The following is a 16,490-nucleotide window of genomic DNA, read 5'->3' on the forward strand; positions in this document are numbered from 1 at the left end:
TGTGCAAAGTAATTTAGTAAAAGAACAAACAAACAATCAGTGAAAAGGTTTTTTTCCTCTCTTTACAGGATGCTGAGTGCAGAAGTGCCAATGTCGTTTTACTGCAACATTAGTGGTTATAGTGGTTTGTAGAGCTGATGGATGGAAACAGATTATTTAAAGATTGTTGCGCTCCCCAGCAAATTTATTTACCCTATACTTGTGTAGTTCATAATAGCTGATGTAGATTCTAAACTAAGTTATTAAGCAGAGTAAATTTCTGGATTTTGTCTCCAATTTCCCCCTTGAGATTTTTTTTTTAATTTTTTTTAAGTTATTAAGTAAATTAAACTTTTACTTACTTTAAGAGTGTAATTAAAACAGTAGATCTTGTCCTCATTTTCCCCCTAAGGTTTTTGGTCATAATATTGTAACTATGGGTGGGAAGAAGAACCTATGCAACATAACATTAAATATTGTAATATTTGTAATAATAAAGTCAAAGTGCTAATAATAGATGCAAATCACTTTCAAGCTTTGAAAACTTTGCATTACAGTGCTTTGGACATGGCATCTAAGTGCTTTATTTTGAAAAAACTTTCAATTTTTAAAAACCAATTGTGTGAAGAAAAAATTTTTCTGCTTCTTTCAGTCAGTAGAAAAACAAACAAACATATTTATAGCTGCAACCAGACTGCTCCATTACTTTGGTAGTGACTCTCATGTTTTCATTTGGTCACCATATTGTTATACGATAGCCATCTCTCCTAATCTGTGTTTATGGAGGCATGTGTTCTGTCTACAATAAAATAACTCTCTGAATGTTGAACCTTCTTATCCAGTGTTTTTCTGTTGTATTTATTCCCCCATGCCTCACAGCACAGGTCTGAGAGAGATCATTTTTAAAACTAACAGTCTGAGATCACCTGGACAGGTAGAATCTCAGCCATGATAAAACCTTTCCCATAACTCTGGTAAGATGTTCTAGTCTATCCCAAAAAAATACAGTCATCCACAGTGGCTTCATGTGTCTGGCCCGTCGGTGTGTGGGAGCTGAGTCTTCAGTCCTGCAGAGAATACATGCAGGAAGAGGTGGAACTTCATTTTTATGGGCACACAATCAGCCAATCACATGCAAAGACTGAGATCACACCATTATGTGAAAGAAGGGCAGACGTTCTGAAGACGGTGGTACAGGCCAGGTATGCAGAGAGACGGGGAGCCGCATTTAAATGCAAGCGTGTCAGAAAAAGTAACAAGTGAACACATAAAATGAGCAGCATCTGACTACATTTCACTGATGTTGGAGACTGCAAAGCTGAATGCAGGATTTATAAAATTAGGAGATGGATAATGTGATACGCATTTTTATATTTTAGCCATTTTCCATTGTGGAGAATAAAAGGTTTCAAACTTTTCCAGGCTTTAAACCTCATACGTTCTCCCTATTAGCAGTGAATGCATAAAAACAAGGCTTTTATGAAAACACTGAATAAAAAATTTCTTCTTGAAAAAGACTAAATGTACAGTTCAGTATTGAATATTACATAAAATAAACTATGTACAAAGTGTCTTTGAATGGCAGAGATGCAGAAATGTGTGCATGTAGCACAGAGGTATTGCTCGTGTCTGAGCGCATAAATGAGTCACTGGCCTGAATGTGGCATGAAGCCATTTATAATTCTTACTCAATTTGATCTGCTGCTCACCACAAATAAGCAAGTAGAAAAAGTTTTTGGACTTTTATTTATATTTTCACAGGTTTTACACTTTTTCCTACTGATAAAAACCTCCCGTATGATCATTCATACTACACAAAGTAATTATGAAATAAACAATTAACTTGTAGAACCAAAATGTTCCCGGTATTTGAGGCAAGAGGGAGTATGTTATGTTATGTGAAGGTGCAGCCAGAGCTCTGTTCTTGTTGTGTTTCTGTGTGTAAAATAAAGGACTTCACATTTAACTTTAACTTGTGATCTCCTCATAAAAAATCTGCCTAACATGTCTTTGCAGCAGCAGGAGACAATAAACATGTGACAGTATGTTGTGGTCAGATCTTCTTGCTTTGTCTGTGTAAAAGGAAGGAAGCAAAAACTTATAAAAAGTGTTGTGGTCTTCACAGCTCTTTGGTATCTGCTATGCTGCTGCTTCACTCGCTGTCTTTACAGAAAGTTGTAGAAGTTTTCAGACGTGTCACTGCTGGATGTGAGGATGGGAGCCACTTTGCTCTGTGAGCTGGGCCTATTCTGTGAGTACATCACTGACTCCTATTGTTTGATTCATACTGATCCATAAACATGTTTTAGTAAGAAGAACAGAGCATCAGTCGTTTGTACCATTTCAGGTCATGTGATCAGAGGACTCATGTTTGTTACCAACATGTTTGTTTGTAGACTGGATTAGATTTTAGTGCACTGACTGAGATCAGAGTGGAGCTGGTTTAGTTTATCTAAGAAAGGTTTGTTTAGTTTGACAATGTCTGAAGTCTCTGTCTTTATTGTAGTGCTCTGCACACTCCTCTGCACTGGACACACTCAAGGTGACTGAACAGTTTTCACTTTATTTTATTGACTTCTTTTTATTCATTTAGTAAAGATTCATCTCAATCTACTGCATCAGTTTTAAGCACTTTCTGGTTTTGCTCATTTTTGCAACACATTTATAATTTTTATGAACATGTTGCTTCTTGACTAAATAAAATAGAAGAATTTTGAAGATTTTCCTGCAAGTAGCAGGTTTTATGACATTAACATATGCTTTTTTTTTTAAAATGTATGTATCTGTTTTACTTTAATTTTCATAACAGCAGATAAACCCAGGGCCACACTGACAGTAGAAACAACAATCATACCAGTAGGGGGCAGTGTGACACTGACCTGCTCTGTGCAGAGCTCTGATGGATGGAAATATGAGTGGTTCAGACGAACCCATAGAACCTTTGAACTTCAAATCAGAGATCAACAAAACAGAGATATCAGAGTATCTCAAGGAGGAATCTACAGCTGCAGAGGAACAAGAGGAAACCCAGCTTACTACACTGATATAAGTGATGATGTCACCATTAAGAAAACTCGTAAGTTCAGTAAATTAGTTTACTAAATATACAGTAAACTAAATTACTACATTCAGTCATGATTATCAAACATACAATGTTAAGGTTTCTCTGTTGATTTCATGTTTCTATTTGTATCTCTGTTTTAACCTATGTACTGTTAATATGTGTAAACAGTTTCCAATAAAGTTGTTGTAAAACAACAACCCAACTGGCCTCAGATATTCAGAGGTGAGACGATCACTCTGACATGTGAGGTGCAGGAAGGAGGTGAAACCACTGAGTGGGAGTATGGATGGAGAGGACCCAGGACACCCACACAGTGGACACACAATAATGATGTGACATTCAGAGTTTCTGAGTCCAGCAGTGGAGACTACATGTGTAAGAGTCGACGCAGAGATGACTCATATTCTTCAACAGAGTGGAGTGAAGCCTTCACATTGTCAGGATCAAGTAAGTCATGTTTGTTGTGTGAGCCCAGGATGAATTCAATGGTCTACAAAGGATGTTACATTGTTACATTGTGACAAAGAGCTGCAGCTGATAGTAGCTCATAGTTGGCAGTTTGTCACCACTTTGTCTCCTGAACCTTCAGCTGGTATAGGGACAGCAATGCTGACCTGCTGCTCCATAACCTGAGTACAATAATGATATAAATAATGATAAAAAATGTTTTTTGTAAGCAGGGTGTCACGATCCTGGGTCTTATGACCCAGTGTTTTGAGTTTTAGTTCATTTTGATGTTCATAGTGTATGTTTAAGCTTATTAGGTTTCCTGTGTTCATTTGCTTATTAGCTCCCCCTTGTGTTTTCAACCCCTGTGAAGTCTCCCTTGCCCTTCATGTGTTTCATGTCTGTTGTCTTATGTTGCCATGTCTTCCTCTCATGTTTCCTGTTTGATTTTGAAGAAATCTCGTGTTTTTTATATTATGGAGTATGTTTTGAGTCCTTTGTTGTACTGTTTCTTTTTTCCCTACACTGTAAAAACTGTGACTAGAGGTTACTTAAAAAAGTTATGGCAACAAAGTGACACTTGAAATAATTAAGTAGATTTTAATTTCAAAAGATTTATGTAAAATGTAGAGAAAATGTTAATTAAATTCAAATAGAAAACAAAAGTAGATATTAATAGAATTAAACTGTAAATATGTGTTGGATTTAGGGTCAAAATCTCAAACTGAAGGTTGAAATTGCCCAACTTTACCAAAAAAAAATAATTGATATGAAATAAGTCTCTGAGAAAAATTACTTTGAATTTACTAACTATCTGGCAAAGGTTTAGTAAAAACTTCCTAAAATATCCATTACAAAGAAATGAAATCTTGTTTTTTTCAGTAAAACTCAAATTGGATTCAATAATTTTCCAAATAAACCTTAAAAATAATGACTGAATAATAAGAGAAAATGAAATGAATTTTACTTATTTTCTGAGTAAAATGAATCAATTTCACAAAGAAAACATCAAAACAGTAATTTGTTTTATTGTGGAAAATAAAACACAGTAATTTATAATATAACATTTTTCTGCTCGTATACACTGAATTCTCATCAACAATCTCCTGATCTCCTAAATACATTCCTCTGCTGTAAATTTGTTTTAGTGTCATAAACAGTTTATCACACAGCTTTGTGTACAGAGCAACAGCAACATAAACTGCATGAATGTAAACCAGTTTTGTAAAAAAGAAATTAATCTTTAGACTGTAATATCAACATGAACCTGAAATTTGAATATCCTTTACCGTTTCCTTTATCTCTGTTACTTATTTATGATTGACAAACAAAAACTTTAGTTTGTCAATCTTTTGTTAAATTGAATCACTCAATATAACTGTAGAACAAAGGTTTTTCACTCATGTACATGGAATATCAATAATGTAAATCAACCTTTTATCCCAATTTGGATGTTTAACCTGAGAAAATCTAAGACACATGTAAGAGGAAGTAACATTTCTACAGCTACAGGACTGCACTTCTGTTAAATTTTAAAGTTGTTTTAAACCAATGTTTTATAGTAACATACACTATAAACAAAGAAAAGCTTCACTAGTGATTCCTCCAATTTGCTGCCTTTCAAACAGAATATTCCTAAGAAACTTGTAGGTAATAAAAAACAAAATTAAAATGAAGAGCACAAATACAGCCTGACACATTGCAGGTCATTTGGGTAAGATATGAATAAGATGAAATTAACTTAAAAACTGAAAAGATAGCTGCATCTAACAAAGACAAACCAAAGGTTTTCAGTGAGCTTACTTCCCTTTCATTCTTTCAGAGTCCTCGTTTAAGCCAATAACTTGTTCTTGAGGCTGTTCACTTTTGGTGAGAGCTTAGCACAATCCAGTTCAAGGAAAAGTTTCTGGAATACTTCCAAGGTGTATTTTAGCTCTTTGGGATAGGCAAGATCGACTGCATATGTCAATCCAACCAGCATTGCGCATGCTCTTGGAAAATTGCCCAGAGCAGGCATAACTCTCACACCCTCCAGCACAATGCCAATGTCATCCTCCTCAGATCCAACAGCCTTGATTTTGTAGATTTTCATCCTCTGTTCAGAAAGATCTTGTGACACACCATCCTCATCAGCATCCTGAAACAACAAACACATGGGTTTTCTGACTGTAGTTGCACACATGAAATATTTCCTGGACACATCCTGTAGCTGAATGACAAATAAAACATGATAATGCCTCAAATTATTTGAAACTTGACAAACACATATGAATAACAAAAACAGAATAATGTTTCTACTTCAACACTTACACTGTACTCTTTGATCAGTTGATCAATGGACTCCCCAAGGTACACCATCAAGCACTGAATAACCAGATTTCTGGTTATGTTATTGCTAGGATTGCTTGGTGACTGAAAATGAGCAAGAATTCCAAAAATTACCATCAGATAAGTGACCATTTATTAAGACAAAACTGTGAGAATTGGCAGTATTAAAAAAAACTGTTAAATATCAAATTATCATCACATGGAGCATTATGTGCGATAATTAGCTGATGTTAATGCACATGCCTGGGTGCTGACAGTCAACACAAAGGTATTGTCAACATGCTTGACAGGTTCAATCTTTAAATGTGTCGTTTTAGTAAATTACATTAATTTAGTCATTTAGTTTTTTTATCTAATTTAGTTTATGTTCGTCAGAAAGGGTTTTTCCTTCTTGGGACAAAACAAAAACCCAGCAATACCTGTACTTGTGTTTTTTTGTTTGTTTTTTGTTTGTTTTTTTTTTTTTTTACTAAGAATAGACATGTATTTAAAATACAATTAAAACATGAAACCCATAATTGTGTTGTTAATTATATCAGTGACGTCCTGGCGTCCTCTTGCACTGACAAAAACATGCAAACAAATTAGTGGAGCTGTGCACCATGCAAATGAAATTTGACAAAAAAATTCTTTAAATAAAATTCCAAGCTGAAATGTCTGTGGAAAATACCTTGGCTATGATAGCCTGCAACTTCAATCCCATGCTGATCAGGTGAATTTAAGTTGAGGGATCTTCCATTACCTGAAAGGAAAGCAACATTATCATTTTTGACGTTTAGTCAGCTGTGTAAAAACCAAGGAGGAACCCACCCGGGGGATTAATAAAGTTTTATTTTATCTTATCTAATCTAATAACTTTAATCTCAGCCAAACCGATTTACTCACGAACAAATAAAACACTGAAAAAAACCAAACAATAACATTTTTAGGTTGTCTAAGTGACTTATACATTACGTTTAAACTGAGTAGCGAAACCCCGCGGTGATCTGAAAATGATGTGCCGGGAGTTGTGCCGTTCTCAGCGGCTTCAGTGACCCTCGAGCTCCCGGCTTGCTATCGAGCTGGTGGGTAGCAGATGCTCCGAAAACGTCGAAGCACTTTTGCAAACATGCGATATCTTGATAAACCGAGCAGATATTTGATGTTTACACAGCTACTTTCGCGCCTGAAAATATGTTAAAAGTTTATTTTGTGACCCAGAAAGATTACTAAGAGTAATTTTAAAACTTAGTAGCGGCCGCCATTATTGGAAACTGGAGTTCGAAAAACTGACTGTGGCTGACAAAATCACTCACAACTGACCGCAAAACCTTTTCATGAACTTTTAAACGTGGATGAAAGATGTTAAAACTCATCGGAATATACCGTTGATATTTTTTAATACGGTAAAACATGTGGTTAGTTAAAGCTGTTCAGTAACACAGTCGTGAAGGCTTGGAAAGTGACCTTGTGCTAGCAGTCCACTAACTGCCATTTGTGTAAAAATACGATACTATCATTACAGTGATGATTATTAATAAAATTTCGACGTATCATACTGTTTAAAACCTTTACTCAAAACCGATATACGTTATTGTTTAAACCGTGTCTTATATTTGAACAAATTAAGAAGTCTTACCTCTGACAAAATGGAGACGTCCACTCATGAAGCGCGTGTGTCCTGCACGTGGCACAAAGGATTATGGGCGGAAGTGTACAATGATTAAAATGAAAATGCTTTCATCAGTTAAATCTATTAGATTTCTTAAATTTTTTTAGTACTCAAACATTTTTTTTTTTAAATCTACTCAACAAACCATTGCTGAATTTACCCCAAACAAAACTGTGTAAATTTAAATAACTGAACATCTCAAAATTGTTGAATTTTGCTTAGATTTGATTAAAACTACTCATACACGTTTTTACTGAGTAATAATTACTATTACTCTCCTATTAGATTCTAATTAACCCCAATCACAGTTTTTACAGTGTAGATTTCAGTCATGGTTATCATAGGTTTAGTTCTTTGGCTTTGTAATATGGCTTCCCTGTGTTCAATGTTGTGTCTACTGTGACCTCTTTGTACCATGTTTCTGGTCCCTATAGTCTGTCTTCTCAGTTGCTGTTAAGTTTGCATGTTTAGAGTTCAGTCAGTGTGTTTCCTGTTTTACTTTGAAGGTCCATGTCTCATGTGAGTATTTCTAGTTATGCTTCCCTTGTCTCGTCCAGCCTGATTACTCCCAGCTGTGCTCTCCTTCTGTGTCTCATTCCCTCGTTATCTCTCTGTGTATTTAAGCCCTGTGTTTCTCTTTGTCAGTGTCGTAGTCTCCCTCATGCTGTGTGTGATTCTCCCCGTGGCTCCTGGTATACTTTATGATTAGCTTTCCCAGTTTAGTTTTGTATTACCTGTGTTCTATTTTTCCAGCAATTAAAGCTGTGCCTTTGAGTTCAAGTTCTGTCCCTGTGAGTTTGCGTTTGGGTCCTCTCCTGCCTGCCACACAGCCGAAACATGACACAGGGAGGCAGATTTGGTTTGTGTGTGTGCATGTGTGTGTATACATGTTTAGACATCTTTGTAAGGACAAAAAATTGGTATGCTACTATATTTGTGGGGACCAAGAGTCCATTGTGGGGACAAAATGCTCGTCCCTGCAAGTTTGAAGGTATTTTTAAGACTCAAAATGTGGTTTTAGTGTCAGGGTTACAATTAGGTTATGGTTAGGTTTAGGCTAAGGGTCAAGGTTAGGGATTAATTTTTAATGGTTAGGGTAAGGGGTTAGAGCAAACATTATGTCAATGAAGGTCCTCACTAAGACAGCTGAACGAGCGTGTGTGTTTGTGTGTCTTGTGTAAATGTTGTAAGGTAAAAAAAAAAAGTGTAATGTGATCGGCAGGAAGTTACAGCGAGATGAGCAGGATTTTTTTTTTCCTCTTACAGGAAGGCAAGTGTTGATTTCTTCTCATGATGCAGGACGAAGTTGTCTAGCCAAAGTAAACTGTTGCAGTCTAAAAATGAAAAAAAGCATCAAAATGAAACTATGTAAAAGGCATTACAGCTATGTATTAGAGGAATAAGTAGGGATGGGTATCGTTTAGGTTTTATCCGATACCGGTGCCAAATCGGTACTTTTGAAACGGTGCCGGTGCTTAAACGGTGTTCAAACTGGTGCTTAAAGAATGGAGAACACAAAATTGGTCCAAAAACCTCTCATGTTCAGCTGGTTTTTTGTAAAAAGATAACAATGTTAGCCTTTTCTGCAGCTATGGGGCATATATGGTATCACTCTTGGCTGGAAGCAGTGCTTAATCAATGGAAAAAACACAAACTTTGTCCAAAACCTCTCATGTTCAGCTGTTTCCCTCTTTTTCCTTTGGTCATTTTAGCCTTTTTGGCCAGGGTGAAGGGAGTATCTGCCATCAAACAAGAAGACAGCCGCATGTAGCTATGATGATGTTTGCTAGTTCACCTTACATGCATTAATGTAATAACGTGGTTAGCCTACTCAACGTAAATTACACACGAACAACATTAAGCTACTCACGCAGAGAAGAACGGCTGCTGCTGCCATCATCATCCGTCATCATTACTGCTACACTGGCAGGGCTAGGGGCCAGGACTCTCCTCTTCGTGTTTTTGGGGGATATTGCTAACTCCGGGTCCGATAACAGGCAACCCACGCACAGTAGATGCGCTTGGTGTGAGGTCTCGCAGCACGCTATCATATGGCGCATTTCTGGGCTTTTAAAAAAAACGCTATGCGTTGCCAGGTGTTTCATCGGATTTGAGGTGTTACCTCCTTTGACAGTATCACAGTATCAGCTTAAAGCACTTGTTGCTGCTGAGTTTGCATCTTTTGCTGTGAAGTACAGCCAGACTTTTGACCGCTTCGCCTTGGGCATTTTTAAAGAAGTCCAGACGCTTTTCTTTGCAAGCTCCTTTGACTACGATGACCTGGATGACTGAGAACCTTCACAGACACTTACTTCTATTGTTACTTCTATTGTTTGTCCTAACAACCAGAGATGGGCGGTAACGCGTAACTGTAATCTGATTACTTTTTTCAAGTAAGGAGTAAAGTATTGCAACTATTACTATTGCAAATAATACTATTGCAAATAAAGTAATTTGATTACTGTTACTTTCCTGTAAGCATGCTGCGTTATGTCGTTACTAAACTGCGATTTTGTTTGTGAGAGTGTCTCATGACAATGATGTAAGCGCGTGCGACCTCTGTGGTAACAGACACGTGCAGATCAACAATGGATAGAGTGCGTGGAAGTACTGACCTTACTTTGAATTTGATTCCCTAAAAAGTGAAAAAAAAATAGTGTCCGCTGTTCACTCTGCGTGGGAAGAAAACTTCTTTCTACACCGAAAAATTAAACTTCAGATCTGAGCAAGTACCCAGCACACTGCCATGGGAATGTGAAATTCACAGAGAAACCCCCGGATCCCACGCTGACATGACCGCTGAGGCACCAACAATGCTCCACCTGCACCACTCCTGATAAAAAACAGATTTAAGAGCAACAGGACTTAGTGCCACCCAATCAATCAAACCCCTTCATAAAGCCTGGAGAGCAGTTACAGTAGGTTGAAAATCTGGCCTGTCTAGTGCAAAATATAGTGAACTGATGGGTGGGTCATAACTTTAGCACAATATCAGTGTTTAAAGAAATTTAAAGGATTGATCAAAATAGTGAGTTGTAATTATAATTATTGTTATTTTTCTGTTTTTTTTTTTAAATTTTCTTTTAAATTATATCAATTTATTAGATTAGATTGAAATGGGTGAATTAAGAACTGTTTACTGAAAATAGTTTTGGTGCTTTGCAGTGCAAAATGTCTGAATGGTCAGTCCATCTTCATTTTCAAGACTTAACTCTTTATATTTTATCATAAAGAATGAAGTTAAACTAATTCAGTGTTATTTATATAGCACCAAATCACAACAATATCTCCTTCGAGATATCTGTTAAATCCTGTTTTACTTTTCCCTCTTTTTAAAACTGTTTTGTTGCTTGTTTTACTTTCTATAAGTGCCCAGCAGTTTTATTTATCTAATTATGTGCATCATATCAGCCATTTGTTATATTAAGGCTCTCCAACTCCAGTCCTCTGCACAGCTGAATCAAATGAATGGCTTGTTATCAGCCTTTTGCCAAACTTGATACCATACTAAAAAGTAACTCAATCATTTGATTGAACCTTTGTATAGGAGAGACCAAGCAACCACTCCACAGGGGCATGACTCAACACATGAGAGCCACTTTAGCAGAATAAGACTCAGCTGTGCAGCTGCAATCAAATGACAAAGGAGACCCTTTGTGGATGTATATGGTCGTATTTTGGACTGAGAAGACACATACCCTGAAAGAGGAGTAAAAGAGGCCATCTACATCTACTGTGAACCATCAGCTACAATTGCATTCTAATATTACAAGTAGTTAAACAACTCAAACATATTTCTCTAACTTTTAGAGAAACATAAAAATTATTAATACTGTTAACTTCTTTAAAATCCTAAACAAATTCAAACTTGCATACCCAGTTATTAAAAAAATCATTACTGCTGTAGAAGAACTCCACCCTGGGAAAAGAAAAATAGTTCAGTTAAAGTTTAGTTCATTTGGATGTTTAGGAAGAGGAGGGAAGTTTTGGGATCCAATAAACAACCAAAGTCAGTTTGCAATGTAAATACTGTCTTCAAGTGGAAAACAGGGGGAGTGATTCACCTCTTACTTTCGGGCTTTTGATGTGCTTCTCTGTTTATAGTGGACAAAAACTATTTTTTGTAGTGGCAAAAATAATTTGTGTGGCATCTTATTTGATGCAGAACAACCGATTGCTTGACCATTTAATAGTTTTAAATGATCATGTTAAAATGCCTGGCAGCATTTTTAGGTAAGTAGTTGGATATAACTTTGTTGTTTGCAAAACTTGTGCAGGTTTCTAGAATTTTCCATCTTAATTTGTATTTCAAGTTATTAAAATGATTTGTTAAACATGTTTTTGATTTTTGCAGTAATAAAAACAACTTTTTAAATTAAGACATTTGAGGTTGTGCTGAAAAGAATGATACCCAACAAGGCAGGGTAAACAGTTTGAAAAGGTGAAATATAGAAGTACAATCAAAAGTAGTCAAAAATGGCCAATTATACCCCAGACCTCAGAGGGTTAATCATCACAGAGACCTGGCTACATCATCACCATTCACCACAATGATAGAAATGAAGACTCTGGGAACAGCAGAGATGTGTCAAGGGACAGTGAAACACCATTTAAGACCACTTGGAGACATACAACTTCTTGAATGTGTCAATGGACTTGATTAAGGCTTCATGTTCTGTAATGGGGTATTGACAATGGATAATATGAGAGATTCTGTGTAGTGTATGTCCCATTTTCAGTGCTTGAGTTGTGTATGACAGTGTCTCTTCACTGAAAGCTAAAACTTTTTTTTCTTCTTGCAAAACTCTCTGAAAGTTATCAGGCCTAACAGCTTCCTCCAAGTTGTGTACTGAGAATTCTGTGCTCAGAAACAACGACAAACGTCCCACTTCACTGAGCTTCTGCCATTATTTTGTGTGCTACTCAGATGAAGACTTCCTGTCTAGTTTAAGATATAAGCATTATGAATTCATGATCAAATAATTCATATTAAACTCCTATAAGTTTTGTTCATTTTGATAACTGTGTGTAATTACATCAGTTTACATTTACAAAAATCAGTGTGTCATTTACTCACTTTCATAACACACATAAGCCATGGCAAATCCACATGGCGCGTCATTCCAGAGGCTATCATACATCTCTCCACATGACTCAATGCCTCCAGCGTTGTTTGGTTCACCAGGGCTCCATTGGGTGAAGCTCGCTATACCGCTGCCATCAGACCAAAGCCACCTGTTGATCTGTCCATCGTAGAGTCCAATCCATGACGATGTCACGTTACCGCCCAGTGTGTTGATCAGCTGGTTTTCATCATCCATGTCATTTATGGTGGCTAAGTCGGTGTACTTTAATCTGCAGAAGCTCTGAGCCTCATACCAGGTCAGGGATTTATTGATGAAGTGATACTGCTGATGTACTAAAAAAAAACCCCCCAACAGGTTAACCTTTCATTCTTCAATGAAAACAGACAAACTGCATCAACAACGAGCATCAAGTTTGTCACGCATAACTACAAACCTGACTATTCTAATTAAACCTACCAACAGGAATACACAATAAAGATATGCTTTGTGTCTCGTCCTATAACTGGTTTCATTTCATAATACCGTTTTTTGAGTCTGTTCAAATAACCTTGTCTCAGCATTGTTTCATTCAATTTGTGTGTATGTGTGTGTGTGTGTATGTGTGTGTGTGTGTTTAAATGTTTAGAGGGTACCCAGTTTTAAGAGATGAAAATAATGAGTTTTTAATGGTCAAAGTTTTAAGCATTTAAAAGTTAGGGTACTGTGTTTGCAAATGCTAACAAATGTTCCTTTAATTAAAAAAAGAATACATGATTTCATTTTATTCTTATTACTGAAATTATCTTAAATGCATTTTTCAAAATTATAATTTAAGGTGATTTTTAACATCCATACATCCTCATATTTCATAGGAAGGACGGGTTACACTCTGGACAGGTTGCTGCTCCATCACAAAGAGCCAAGAGCTAATGAGTCATGCAAATGGGTTTGTAAGGAAGAGGACTCCCTTACTGCATTTATTTATATTGTATTGTCTGTATAGCACTTTAGAGCACACCTTTCACTTTATTAAAAGCACCTTATCAAGCACTTTATGTAGCATTGCACTTTAAGCATGGATTTGCACACAAGAAGTTTAAATATTTATTGACTATTTATTGGGAATTTTAAAATCAGTTGGTGGCCTTATTTCAGATCCTGCACAGCTGCTCCTCATCAAGGAATGTGGTGGTTGTCTGTCAGGAGAGAAGAATGGTGATTGAGATTGTGATTAAGGTTTACCAATAAGGAAAACTAATGCAAATGTGTGTGTGAAATCTAGGGAAAAGTGTTGCAAATAAGTGTTTGTAAGTTAATGATTACTCACCTTTCTTGCCTGTGTCCTCTTCAAGGTGTTTGGGCAAATGTTTCCCCGGGGGTCCAGACACCATTTAAAGGTTCCGGGAGAGACCATGGGTAAAGAGTGTGGTGAATCTTTTTGTGCTTGGGTTTCTGGGTTTTTATAATATTGGGTTTGGTGTAACATTAAAGTGTGAAGTATTTATTAATATGTAAATGTGAAAATGTATTTATGTATTTATTTATTCTTATTGATATATTGTATACTGTGGTGGAAGGTTGGGATTTAAGAATTTACCTGAGAGTGGAATAATGGTTAAGTCTGTGACAGCTGAAGATATTTAAGGCTGCCAGTTGTCATTAGAGGGGGATTTTTTGTGCTGTGAAGAAGCTCGACAAGTTAATTGTTGTAAGGAGAGCCATAGAGCAAATAAATACTTTGTTCCACTACACTTGCCTTGGTCTGTCTCACTGTGTTTCCAGCCGCTAAGGGCTGCCCTGTTACAGGGTTTAAATCTGGTACTAGCAAGATGTACCTAATAAAGTCAGCGCATGGCCTGCACAAATATCCCGATCTGTTATTGAGAATTTGTTCTCCAACCTGGATGAGTGCAGTCTAGAATTGTAAAATATTTATTGGTTGTGGCAAATCTGATGAAAATGCTAACCTAGTGTGTCTCAGGAATATTCAGTCAAAAACATATCAGCAAATAATGCTGGCCAATCATTTAGTTCACTGTGTCCTCTTAGCTTGAAATAAAAAAAAGAAATTTTTGGGTTTAACTAATCTTACTACTTTTATCCACCTCTAATTTTACTATTTCACTTTTTGATGATTCATAGCTCAGTCATGTTTTACATGCTTTTCATTCTGTGAAGAAAACCCCATCACAATAATTCTCAAAAGTGTAAAAATAAATATAGTAGTAATAAAATAATCACTTGTAAACTCACAGACTTCTTACACATGGAACTAATTTAAATTTGTTACAATTTCCATTTAACTATGATAATGTATTGATAGAGTGTCATTACAAATCACCCAAAAATCTCCATGATTACATATGCAATACAATTGTAACGAAATCCAGTTGATTTCAATGATCAAAAATGTGCTTTAAAAAAACAAAACACTGATTAAGTTGCTGAGGTGCATGCTTACTTACCTGTTATACTGGAACCTGCTGAAAGCAGTGCAATTCTGGTGGTGGTCATCAAATGCATTATGAAAATTCCTGCAACAAAAAAAAGTAGAATGACTAGAACTGATCCACTGAATGTTGCTAAACTAAAAATCTCTGTGACTAGGTGCCTTCTTTCAACCCAGAAAAGATGCTTCCAGGATTGCAGCATTTGAATGCCTATAGATCCATCTTAGTGTTTGTTTCAAAAATCTTTCAATCATAATATTTTCAGTATAGTATTCAAGGCAGTTTTTCAACTCCTTCACCAAATGTTTTTTAAACAAAAACAACAAACATTATTAATGTAATAATGCAAATGTTGGGTGTTTTTCTCTTGTAATGAGTTTTTAAGAGTAGAACTGCAACATAGTTAAACATTGTTTACTTTTTAGTTAACTCTTTTATTATCATTCTTCAAAATAATTTACAAAAATGAGTTTTCACTGCTTGGACGTACCTGCACAAATGAGAGTTTTATGACCCATAGCTTAGAAGAAATAGTCTGGAAAGAAAAGAAGCAAAACAGCAACCTTAAACTCAATTTTCTAAACTACAGCATATCCATTTACAATTTAAAACTAAATTTCGTGACCAGTAACAACAAGTACCAAGAAGTAAAGAAAGGTAATAATTGATTTATAAAAATAATTTATAATCAGAGACATACCTGAGTACATCCCTGATATAGTCCACCAATTTGTTTTGTTTCTAAAGCTTCCTGTAAATCTGAAGGTCTTTTTATTTACACATTATGCAAAGCATTTATGAAGACACTGAAACTTATTTGATTACAGGTGTGCCATAAGATATTTAAAGAGCCAGTCACAGTCTTCAGGCAAGTCTAACTAGAACTTATGACGTCAAGAACATCAAATTTTAATATTGTGCTGTTTGCAAAATCATTAAGTGATATATAAGTGATATATAAGTGATATATATGTGATATCTATCTATCTATATATTATATACATATATATATATATATATATATATATATATATATATATATATATATATATATATATGTGTACGATAGGTAGGTGTATATAGGTGTACGATACTCATATATGTGTATATATATATATATATATATATATATGTGTATATATATATATATATATGTGTATATATATATATATATATATATATATTAGGGGTGTATGATACTCGTAGCGATATTGAACCGTTCGATCCAGTGCTTTCGCTTCGGTACTCATATGTATCGAACAATACAAATTTTTTTATTTATTTTATCAACTTTTCTTCTGACGATGCTGTCTGTGTTGAGAGCTCAGTGGATCTGCGTTCGACTACTCCGCCTAGGCTGCACTGTCGAGCGCAGATCCACTGAGCACAGGGCAAGCTAGCGAGACAGAAGCTAAGCTCGTTGCAACATGGTGTGGGATAAATTATTTCACTGATACTTATTATCTGTATTATCATTGTATTAATTAACCTTGCATTAAGTCATT

At 35.8% G+C, this 16,490-nt stretch overlaps 1 protein-coding gene and 1 long non-coding RNA gene across 2 annotated transcripts in view; one reads left to right on the top strand and one right to left on the bottom strand.

Annotated features, from left to right (window-relative positions):
* Positions 1–2,784: 2,784 nt before the first annotated feature.
* LOC146674486 (Fc receptor-like protein 5) overlaps positions 2,785–16,490 on the top strand; it is a gene marked incomplete at its 5' end in the record, with an annotated part of 160,551 nt that continues 146,845 nt past the window's right edge. Inside the window, 2 exons of the mRNA XM_085401069.1 lie at positions 2,785–3,055; positions 3,212–3,490. Of these exons, the coding sequence (XP_085257195.1) occupies positions 2,785–3,055; positions 3,212–3,490 (550 nt within the window). The remainder of the gene's footprint in view (positions 3,056–3,211; positions 3,491–16,490) is intronic.
* Positions 4,503–7,772, bottom strand: LOC146674487 (uncharacterized). Its single transcript, XR_014909328.1, has 4 exons — positions 7,437–7,772; positions 6,489–6,560; positions 5,801–5,902; positions 4,503–5,627 (listed from the first exon to the last, which is right to left on the bottom strand). It is a non-coding gene; the product is annotated as an uncharacterized LOC146674487 (long non-coding RNA).

The sequence above is a fragment of the Rhamphochromis longiceps genome, linkage group LG3, assembly GCF_057381845.1.
Source record: "Rhamphochromis longiceps isolate RC_006_pf linkage group LG3, R_longiceps_female_GT1.1, whole genome shotgun sequence".
NCBI lineage: Eukaryota > Metazoa > Chordata > Actinopteri > Cichliformes > Cichlidae > Rhamphochromis > Rhamphochromis longiceps.